The sequence below is a fragment of the Sipha flava genome, unplaced genomic scaffold (assembly GCF_003268045.1).
Source record: "Sipha flava isolate LNK unplaced genomic scaffold, YSA_version1 324_pilon_pilon, whole genome shotgun sequence".
In the NCBI taxonomy this organism is placed as follows: domain Eukaryota; kingdom Metazoa; phylum Arthropoda; class Insecta; order Hemiptera; family Aphididae; genus Sipha; species Sipha flava.
The window spans coordinates 1,105,797-1,117,388 of record NW_020273009.1 but is presented as its reverse complement, the minus strand read 5'-3'; the positions used below and the strand labels follow the sequence as shown (position 1 = coordinate 1,117,388).

The following is an 11,592-nucleotide window of genomic DNA, read 5'->3' as shown; positions in this document are numbered from 1 at the left end:
TCGAGAGCCGGTTACGCGACCACGGTAACCATGGTCTCTCGCGCCCGTCACGGATGTTACAAGCGTACCGCACTTGCAACGTCACTGACATCGTGTCGGCCGATTGATGTTTTCGTTTGGAATTCCTGTCTGCCTCCGTCCTTGTCCAACTAAATATAGCGCGTATACACGGAGATCGTGCGCGCCGTATCTTTGTACAGTACACATACATTATCGTTTCATCTCCGTCTAATCCCCCGGCCGCCGTCTCCGCCACCGCCGTCGTTGTCTTCGTTGTCGTCGTTGTTTCGTGTGTATACTATTGTTTTTTTTATTTAATTTTTCATTATTATTATTATTATTACTATTATTATTATTATTATTATTATGTTGCCTGCCGCCACTCTGTTCGCTGCGTACCGTGTTAACACGATATTTTAATAAACATTTTGCGAACTCGCGAGTCTCATTCGTCGTTTTGAGAGACGCGGATCATCAACAGAATCCGGCCAGCCACATAGCCGCCTCGTCCGACTTAATATTAACTACCGTCGCCGTCGAATAACTCGTTAGAAACACATCGGGACGGCCATTGTGACTATTGAGTACCGTGCGCCCTTTTTTTTCCTTTAATTTTTTCCGTGACCGTGTAATGCGCGTGTGTGTGTGCGTGCGCGTCGTCTCGATATATATAAATAATAATAATAATATATATATGTAGAGAGATACGCGTGTGTATGTACATACATATGTACGTATCGTCGTTATACATATATAAATACGTATACATATTATTACGTTTTTGCTCGTTCGAAACGTAAACGGAAATAATCACCAGCCGATGGCGTAGGCAGCAAGTGTCATTAGCGCACAACAGTGCAGTGATCTTTCCAACGCTCTGGTCCACTAGCGAGAACCAAATCCGTACCATAATATCTTTGTGAGTACACTTGCCGAAAATTTTACTTAGTAAACTGTTGAAACTTATATATTTCGTGTTATTGTTTACACTTTGTAAATCATCAGTGTTACTTTCTTTCTAAAATTTTCCTTTTTATATAGGTTTTTATCTACAGTAATCGCTGTGATGAATTTAATACGCTGAGGTAAACCTTTTAGCGATGAGCCACAACATGGGTGGCATGGCCCCTTATGTCACGTAAGTAACTATTCGTGATTTTAACATATTCGCTTCAGGTACAAATGTGAATGTAATATTTCTTACAGGTTACCAAGAGGCCGTAATCAAATGCCATACTATAATCAATGTCAAGATATGCCACCACATATGCAAAGAGGCCACTGTTATCCAGATGATTTCAATAAAATGGGTGGACCCTGCTCGTATGTATAGTTTTATTATCTAATAAGTAAAGCTTTTAAAAGATAAATACCACCTTAAAATTATATTTTCAATTCAAAATTATACTTATCATTCTTACTATTTTTTAAATAAAATAACTTTGTTTGATTTGACTGTATTAGATGATATTCACCTTTAATACTTCCAAATTAATTTATTAAGGCTTAAAATATAATTTTATTTGTGAATCAATAGAACTTTTTTTTAGTTCTACTTTTATTCATGTTTCTTGGAGTTATAAATTATTATTCTCTATATTTCTATTTTATTTACTTTATTCAATATACAATTGTTCATGAAACAAGGGCCGATTAATTAAATAAGGTATTTGTGTTAAGTTAAAAAATATTATAAAAAAAACTAACATGGTATCAAAAGTTTCCCTCCATTAAAATGAATTTCAATTAGACTACTATTAAAATAATTTAATTTATACCTCCTTGATCATATTATTCATAGTATATTATAGTTTAACATTTAATTATACTATCCTTAGGATTTCAATCTTTAAAAATAGATAGTTCTTTATCTTATTATTGTCGTTAAGTTAATAAGTCTCTAGTTAAGTGAAATCAACATTCATATGGTACTGAAAAATGATATTTTAAAGGCTAGTACCTTGTGATTAATAATAATTTTAATATTTTATTTCTTACATCTATATTTCTAATTTCCATAAATAATTGGGTCCTTATATTATTATCTTTAATCAAATAAAATATCTTGATAAGTGATATATATCAAAATTGAAAAACTATAATGTGTATTTATTAATTTACTTTTATAGAATGTTGCCAATGGGTAATGAGTTTAAATCACCGATGATGACTCCAGATCCACCACCACCACCACCAGCAAAAAAGAAACGGCGTACTTCTAATGCTGCTACTGTGACTAATCATACACCTCAACCACCACCTCCATCACCTCAAGATTTACTACCACCTCCTTTAACAGGTTAAACACTAATGTATATTTCATTATGTAGTGTTAAAACTATAGAATTAGTTACGATTTTATTCCCCCATAACATTAGGTACTTAATTTTGCTGATCTTCAACTTATGAACCAAAATAATGTTTTACTCACTAAGGGTAAAGTATTTATTTATGGATGTAGAACGTTTGAAGAAAAAATAACATGGAAACTAAACATGGATCATGAGGGAAAATATGTAAGGAGTAAAGGCGTATAATATATGTACTTAAATATAAAATGTTCATTCAAATATTTTCCTATTTAGACTTCAACTTTAAATTATTTAAGCTGGATACTTTTCACTTCAAACATTTTCTATTAAATTTATAATTTATTCTGTTGTGAAGTCATAATATTAAATATATTTTATATTTTCTCAATGGTTGCATGTCAAATACATTGCATTGACTTCAAAATCCATTTAATGTTTCAACCTATTTTCCTTCAAACCTATCATATACTTAATTCCTTAACAAATTTAATTTGTTTTTTCATTAATTTTACTGTGGTCAATTCTTGATTTTTCAATTAGATTATAATACAATTATAGCTGTAAATATTTGACTTCATACATATTTTCATAAAAATTAATTTTATTAAATGCTTAACATTTTTTAAAATTAATTTAGAAATCCCACGGAACAGAAAATACCCACACTAATAATACAATTATTATATTTAAACTTCATATTACTTAATAAATACACTACTATTTTAATTTTTGGATAAGTACATATTATAAATATATAAAATTTATCTTATTGCAATGAAATGTTCAATTTATATTTTTATATATTAATGTTTGATTTTTATTGTTAATAATTAAAAGTTAAAGCACATTGTTTTTCCCCATTTTAAATAAAAAAAATTTACTTGAAATGAGATTTTTCTATTTTATTAAATGTATTAATACATTACAGATGGATGTTTTTCATCAAATAAATAAACAAAATCATCTATTTCAGTGCTTCCCAAACTTTCGACTTACGGCGTCCTTTTTGATCTAAGGTTTTTTCAGGGTGCCCTTTCCTAAGTCATAGCATGACTAATCATAAGGAAAATTTATTTAGTATGAAATCATACTGTAATTTATTTATGTTTGTAGCTACAATCAATAAAAAAGATTTCCATATATATTTATAGTCAAAATTAAAAAGAAAGGTCTTATTTTAAAAGTATTAATTCTTAACCTTTAATTTAAATTATGTTAACTAATTTAATTTATATATCTTTTTGATTTTAAAATATTTTTATTTTATTTTAGATGCATTAAATTAAAGTGTCTTAACCGGCATTAATAATGAATAAAAACTATTCCTATTGATATTTCTGTATAAAAATATATATAACGATTTAACAGTTGTTTATCAATTAGCTTATTAAAGTATACAATAAAAACCAATGATAATATAGAAATAGTCACTACTATGAGTCAAAATCATAATAAATATTAATTTTACCAATCTAAGAAAACTTATATAGTTTTTATTTATCAATTAACAAGATTATTAGTAAAAATCTATTTTAAATTTATTTATATTTAATTACTATTTATGTATAGAACTATGTATTCTCATACAATATTAAATGAAAATAAAATTTTTCTTATAATTTCTTGTATAAAAAATGTTATTATAATTTTAAAATTGTTCAACATATCCTGTTTTTTTTAGTATAAGAATAATAACATAATAATGTAAAATAATTCAAGTATATTTGGTCACCTTCTGAATAAATAGATAGTCTTGTATTTTTTTGATTCTATCACTGATTTTCACATACATTTTTTTCATATAAAAAGAAATGGTAAAATTCTGTGTTTTTTTTTTCAGGTAGTTCCTTTCCTTTTAAGTTTGAAAACTTGTTTCTAGTAAACTTCCAATAATTTTGTTTTATATAATTCATAGTATATTTTTCTAAAATATAAATAATGAAAATGAGGCTAAATTAAATCTAACTATGATTTTTTTTTGCAATATATTTATACTATTTAGTATTTATGCAAATAAGTGATAACCTAATATCCTAATAGAAACTAATGAGAAAATGTGGTTTCTGTTATAATACTCCAATTGGAATATTACTTAATAATTCTTATTTGATTTATCCAACAAATGCAATTCTAATAATATTGTAAAATAAATAGCTTATAAGTATACCATTTTTTTTAAATACTAAATGAAACTTAATACTTTTAAATATTAAGTTATTACTTAAGCCTCCATGACAAGAGGTGTTTTTCATAAATTTATATTATATATTTTTATTTGTTTTTATATTGTAAAAAGGCATAAATTACAACAAAAACATTTAAATTGTAAAAAACTTAATCAGTTCTGAAAAAAAAGCTGTGCCCATATAATACCAATTTTATAATTTTAGTCAAATTTCCTAACTTATTAATTTTTAAATCAGCATATTTTGTGTGTTCACCTGGTACCACTTGTCCGTGGAGGATTAAGTAATAAATTTTAATTACAAATTTAATTGTTTTCAAAAATAATTTGTATTGGTAGATTTACTTTTATAAATTAAATATTTCAATTTTATTAAGATATGATGAGGTAATAGTAATAATTTGGAATATTTTTGGTATTCGTAATCATCAAATGATGATTCATTAAATGCCAGTATAAATAAAAAAGTTAATACATTTTTTTTAATTAAATTTTAATTAATTTAATTAAATAAACACTTTTTGACTTAGTTTAATCAAACATTTTCAAATGAATGTCCTTTATTAATTATTTATACCATCCTATTCCGTTACTTTTGTACTTTGTCAATCATACATTTCAATTTGTTTAAGTTGCGTTAGTAATAATCATACTTTTAATAAATTATATTTTAATTTTATAGGTTATGGAGATACTATAGTTGCTTCTAACCCTTTTGACGATACTCCACCACAAGTAATGACAAGTCAAATGAACAGGCAAATGATGAACTCTCGACCTATGATGTCTGGTAGTCCTTGTCACCAAATGGGTGGCTCACCTATGAACTGTGGCCCTCCAATGGGTAGCCCAATGGGTGGACCATGTGGTAGTAGCCCTCATAGAAACCCAATGGTGTGTGGACCACCTATGATGAGCTGTGGTGCTCCAGGTAACAGTCCGCATGCCTTGTCAATGAATCGAAGTCCTTCTGCTATGGGTAGTCCTCATATGGTGCCAAATATGCGCGGCAATAGCCCTATGGAATGTGCTGCCATGGTAAAACCATCTTTAAATTGTGCTTCACCAATGGGTAGTCCTATACCTCAGAACACCAATATGAACATCCATCCACCAATGTCTAGTCCTATGACAATGGGTCCTTCACCACTTAACGGTCATCCTAACTCGGGACCTGGTGGTAGTCCCATGATGATGGGCCGTGGAGGTCCTTCACCTTTAACAAATAGTCCAATGTCTATGAACATGCCTGTAAGTTCAGCAGACATGAATGATATGAACCCACATATGTCAGTAGACAATAATGGGTGTCCAGTACGAGGTCCCCCTTGTCCGGGATCAAACAATATGCCATCTGTTTCTATGGCTTGTAGGCAGCCAATGTCAAATCAACAGTGCAATAGTATGCCAGGGCCCAGTAATATGATGAACTGTCCAAGAGGTATGCCTTGTCCTCAAATGATGCGGGGTCCACCTCAACCTTCTGAACAACATAGACTTATGCCTCCTATGATGCATCAATCTCAAATACCTAGTAGTCAACCATCAGGTGGTTATGGACCTGGACCTAATTCTAAGCCAATGCCAGTATCGGCTGGAAAGGTAAAATTGAAAATAATATTAAATCAACCTTTTATAGCAAATGACACATCATACTTTGATGAGTACATTCCATACTTTTTAGCCCATAACAGCTGTTTTTGCTTGTCACTTAAATGACGTATTTTGGTCAAAACCTTAAAAACAATACATTTAAATTTTTATGACAATCATACAGTTTTTTCAAAAATTTAACAATTAAAATATATTTTAATTTGTATTCAAATTACTATAAAAGTGGTTATGGATCAATAATTACAGATTTAATATAACTCATGCAGTTGAATTATATTTAATGATTATTAATTTACTTTATTTAATTACTTTAGATATACCCTCATGATCAACCAATGGTGTTCAACCCACAAAACCCTAATGCCCCACCAATATATCCATGTGGCAACTGTCATAAAGAAGTACATGACAATGACCAAGCTGTTTTATGTGAATCTGGTTGTAATTTTTGGTTTCATCGGTAAGTTTCATTTATTAAAAATAAAGTTTAATATTTTTAACATATTTGTTAAATCATTTTTTTTCAGGGTTTGTACCGGGTTGATGGAACCAGCGTTCCAACTACTTACAGCCGAAGTATACGCTGAATGGGTGTGTGACAAATGTCTTCAAACAAAAAATATACCTTTGGTTAAATACAAACCCTAACGAATATATTTTGACATCTTCCAGCACTGAACGATTTTAGCTTTCGTGCACTGAGCGTATCATTTGCAGTGTTTCAATTGATAGAGTACTTAATCTCAGTTGCAAACATTAATGAAATTTCAAATATTTATTATTATTCATATAATTTATATGAAATCAAAAATAATTATTTTTGAGCTATTGTCAGTTTATATATTTAGTATATATTTATATGTGGTGCATATATTTATATATATTTATTTTTTACTGATTATGACTGAGGTTCAAAATGATTAACACGTGGTGTATAAAAATTCCTCTATTGTACTCATCAGTATTTTAACTACTTGCATACATTGAGCGTTTTGCCATTTGATTATTATTTGGCATTTAAAAAAATCATTAAGTTCCTTCAAATATACAACAAATTGGGCCTTTTCCTTTTCAATTTACTAATGCATTATCTTATTGCCACTTTTTATCTTCTTTATTATATTTTTATTACTTTTTCCATAACTGAATCATTTATAAGTGATGCAAAGTACTATTGAAAGCAATATCAATATTAAATTATATATATTTGTGTATAACTGTAATTTTTGACTATAATGCTGCTATGATGAAAACATTTTTTTTTTAGAAAATAATTTAACAACAATCAATGTTTGTATATAGTTAGTTCAATTAAAATATAAAAAAAATTAATAAAAAAATACTTAAGAACTTGAGAATGTTAGTTCTAAATGTTACATGTAACTGAATAAAGTGAATTATAAAATTTGTATTTTATTTTTATTACTCTCCTTGTGTTGAAACTAATGAAGTTTAATAATAATAAAGTATGATGAATTTGACTTTTCTTACAAGTTTGCTGTAACCAATTTACAATGAATTTCACAATTAATTTGTGTATTGATCTAAAATATAGAATTAAAATTTTACAAATGTATGATAAAAGTAATGGATTAATTTTATTACAGTAATATATTTTTTTCTCAATATTAATACTACCGTTTTACAAGTATTTTCTTGTAAACTTACTTTCTATATGTTTAGTTTCTATTGTTTTCTTTGGATTTATTATATTCATTTTAAAATATGTGTAGAACAAAAACATGATTATTCATTTTTATTTCATTTTTTATGTTTGAAAGACCGATTCAAATTTTATAAGTAAGTTCTTAATTTGTTCAAATGATATTTTAATAAAATGTACAATATTATAAAATTGATGATTCAACAAAATCTTAATACGCTATATTATCAATTAATTACCCAACACTTATTTAATAATTACAATATTTCCAAAATAGTGTATATAATCTGTTGGAAGGGGTCAAACAATGTTAATTATGTTCAATCATTATACCAATCTAAAAATAATAAGGTAAATGATAACACCAATATAAAAAACAATATATACACTCTTAAACCAGCATTGGTTTGTATAGCAGATCTTATTTCTGTATTAGCATCAACAATATTTTCTGTGGTGTTTACTGCAATTGTGTCTATTCTCTCGAGATCTTGGTCTTGTTCTAGTATCTTTTCCGTAAACAACTCTTGCAACTCAGCTATCCTTACAGCTTTGGACTCTATATTTCTTACCTGAAAACAAATAACACTAACGTAATGTATTTCAGATTGGTATGATTCTGACTAGAGTGCAAGGCGTACATACTTCATTTGATAACTGATTTAACTCGTTGTACATTTCTATATTTTCAGCTTCAAACATTTGTAGTTCTTCAGGTGATAACTCTTCTTCAATTTGAGCAGCATATTGCCTATCCGCAGCTTCATATTCAACAGCTGTAGCAATAACTGTTTCCTTTGGTTGATCGAAACCGTGTGCTAAATTACTTAACTTTGAAACATTTTCATATTCAGCACACCTCTGAGCACGGGTTGCTTTAATCTCAGCGTATAGTTTGGAAACAGATTTGAGGCGCCATTCTACGTACCGCACAATCTGCCGCCTGTGATCATTGATCTGGCCACAGTCACCACTCAGGATCTTTTTGATCGCGTTCACCTGCTGACTGCACATTTTGATGATATGCTGCGCACCGATGTCAATTTTATCACGGTCCGCGTCCGTCAACGTCGTGTGCTGGTTGAATGCCTGTACATCGATGTAGTCCTTGTAATGGCGATTTAAGAAATCCGTCAGCCTGGACAGGTCGTTAACAATGTCCTTGGCCCTGCGTGAAAAGTCGTCCCTACGCGGTTTACGCTGTTGCCTAAGTATGTCCGCTTGCGGTGGGGCCGGTGACCCGAAAGCTCTGTTTCTCGTTTTGATTGTTTTCACGTACGCCTTGAACACGGCAGTTTTGTCCATCGTGGCTATAGAAACGACAGCATTCGGTCGAGGGGCTGTTTCGGACGATCTAATTTCAATTATATTATGATGACGACAAAATGTTTTTAGTTTGAAAATTTCGTTATCATTATTATGTACATGAATATATCATAATAATATTGTTTCACTGTAGTTGTGATATCTACGCGATGGCCGAACGATGATAACGTGATATCGATCGGATCGCCGCCATTTTTTTGTTCAAATCTGCCGGCACGGCGATGAATCCAGTTAAGAATTATTTTGAGCCCATCAATCAAGATGTACTTCGAACGCTCTTTCGGACATTCATAATCATACTCCATTACGAGAAGCAGCCGAAGAATCTAAACTGATATAACGAACATAATTTTACTGGTCTACAATGCTACTGAATAATCAACGTCGGCTTTAGCTCATTCAGTGCCCAGTGCAAGAATTATTTCAGCACCCCTCCCTCTTGAACCACTTAAACAAGCAGAATTGGTGGAGTTGTAGAGGGTCTAAGCTCCATTCATAAATAAAAAGTGCTCAAAATTAATTTTCAAACGTGCATAATTACTATATATTTGTAAATCATACAAAGAACAAACATAATAATGATAATTATAATATAGTGATAGTTTATAAAACTGTAATCTCAATTTTAAGCATGGCCACTCCGTGCATATCGATATAATAATAAATAATAATAATAATATAAATAATGAAATGTATGTAAAATCAAGGAGTGAAAATCTGTTATTTTTTTTTCTATATATACCTAGTAGATAATTAGCGTTGCCGACGTTTAATCGAATTTAATTCTAATTTTGACGCGTCTCTCGCGTCCTACTGATTTTGGCTATCCATCGCACCCATCGATTGAATGTAAAGCTGACCCTGCGAACAATTTAACTGAAAGAACTTTTGTATCGTCTCAAATCAGTGGCGAATACAGAAAATATTTTCGGAAGGGGCTACTGTGGACAGAGTTAAATTACCACTGCTATCTAAGAATTACTAACAAGACACAGTAAGTACTTATCTACATTTCATTTACAGAATATCCCAAAACGATTTGACGTTGGACGCAAATTCTAAATAAGCATAAATCACCATTAAAATATAACATACGTTTAAAATAATTTTTAAGTTTTTTAAAACAACTCGAGGAGCTGTAGCCTACTAGCCCCCTCCCCCTATATACACCATTGTCTCAAATGCTTCACGTTGGGCTTTTGGTGGATGTGTCCGACTGGCCAAACAACACATCTTCTACTGTACGAACGGTGGCCTCTTTAGAGGGTGTTCGATTTTTTTTAAAACTCAATCGTTGATTATTATTTATTACATACTGTGTGTATTATGTGCACTTTGTACAGTACGCGCATATATATTGAACTTTTTAATTCTTTCCAATTGTAATTTATTTGTTTACGAGCATGGGTTAGCTTTGGCCAAAACTCCTCTTCCTAATCACCATTTCAACACTACTGTATTTCAACATACCCTGTATACGAATACTTAATAGAACGTAGACATTTATTTTAAACTTTATAGCATCGACCAAGGTTTTGGAATATGTTCGGGATAATAAGTAAGAATACAGTTACGGTACAGCATTGCATCGTACCAGTATTATAATAGTTATAAATATAACAGTTGTAATATATTTGTTAACATGGTCGTTTTAAATTGTTAATGCAATTTTTTTTTTCGTTTGATTTTCGCGTTTGTGTCAGCATTCCGTGATCTCGGTGACATAAAAAAACAAATATTTGAAATGTTTAGTAATTTTTTTTTTTTTATTACTGAAATATCGTAATTTATTGCTGTAAGCTGCAACAATTAAAATTGTCAAAATATAATGTATTTTACGTAACCACAGTGGAGTATTTATATGCAAGCATTATAAACAGCGGAAAATTTAAAGAATGAATTTTATAATTAACTATTAATAAAAATGGTTTAAATCTTAAGAAATTATTTTTTAGTATTTCAATGAAAATTGTTATGCATAGCTACCTAATTTGTATTTTATAGTAGGTAGATAATTCAATAATAATTAGGTTAGCGCTGTATATTATTTTAGTTATTTATAGCGACAATTTTTCCCAGGCCTACACCCAGGAAACATGTAAATACGTTCCTGTATATTATTTATACATTTATAATTGATCGTATTTCTATTACGTGTGTACATAAATCAAAGATTTATTACAAAAATATTAACAAAATTGTATGATAACAATCTTTTAAAAAAAAATTTAAATTTGAATACCATTATTAATTCCTGGCCGACTCTTGCCTTCTCCCAACTTGAAGACCCATACGTAGCGAACGCACGCAACAGTATGTGATATGATAATTCTATTGCATGAATAATGATGGACGAATAATTAACAATAAAACGGATATTTACCGTTTTGGTTTTTACTAAATTAATCATCAATAATCAGTTCATAATTGTTGCCCAATAAATAGCTCAAATAATTTATAGATGAATGAAAAACAATTAGCTAAGTCCAGTC

General features: G+C 29.8%; 2 protein-coding genes across 2 annotated transcripts; one reads left to right on the top strand and one right to left on the bottom strand.

Annotated features, from left to right (window-relative positions):
• The first annotated feature begins 707 nt into the window (after positions 1–707).
• On the top strand, positions 708–7,522 carry LOC112686777 (protein pygopus). Its single transcript, XM_025559199.1, has 7 exons — positions 708–919; positions 1,042–1,138; positions 1,207–1,323; positions 2,130–2,299; positions 5,180–6,099; positions 6,426–6,571; positions 6,639–7,522. Exons 2-7 carry the CDS (start codon positions 1,101–1,103, stop codon positions 6,757–6,759), a joined length of 1,512 nt encoding a protein of 503 aa, XP_025414984.1. The 5' UTR covers positions 708–919; positions 1,042–1,100; the 3' UTR covers positions 6,760–7,522.
• Positions 7,523–7,961: 439 nt separating this feature from the next.
• On the bottom strand, positions 7,962–9,204 carry LOC112686758 (syntaxin-18). Its single transcript, XM_025559175.1, has 2 exons — positions 8,420–9,204; positions 7,962–8,346 (listed from the first exon to the last, which is right to left on the bottom strand). The coding sequence occupies exons 1-2, from the start codon at positions 9,077–9,079 to the stop codon at positions 8,095–8,097; spliced, it is 912 nt and encodes a 303-aa protein (XP_025414960.1). The 5' UTR covers positions 9,080–9,204; the 3' UTR covers positions 7,962–8,094.
• Between the last annotated feature and the right edge of the window lie 2,388 nt (positions 9,205–11,592).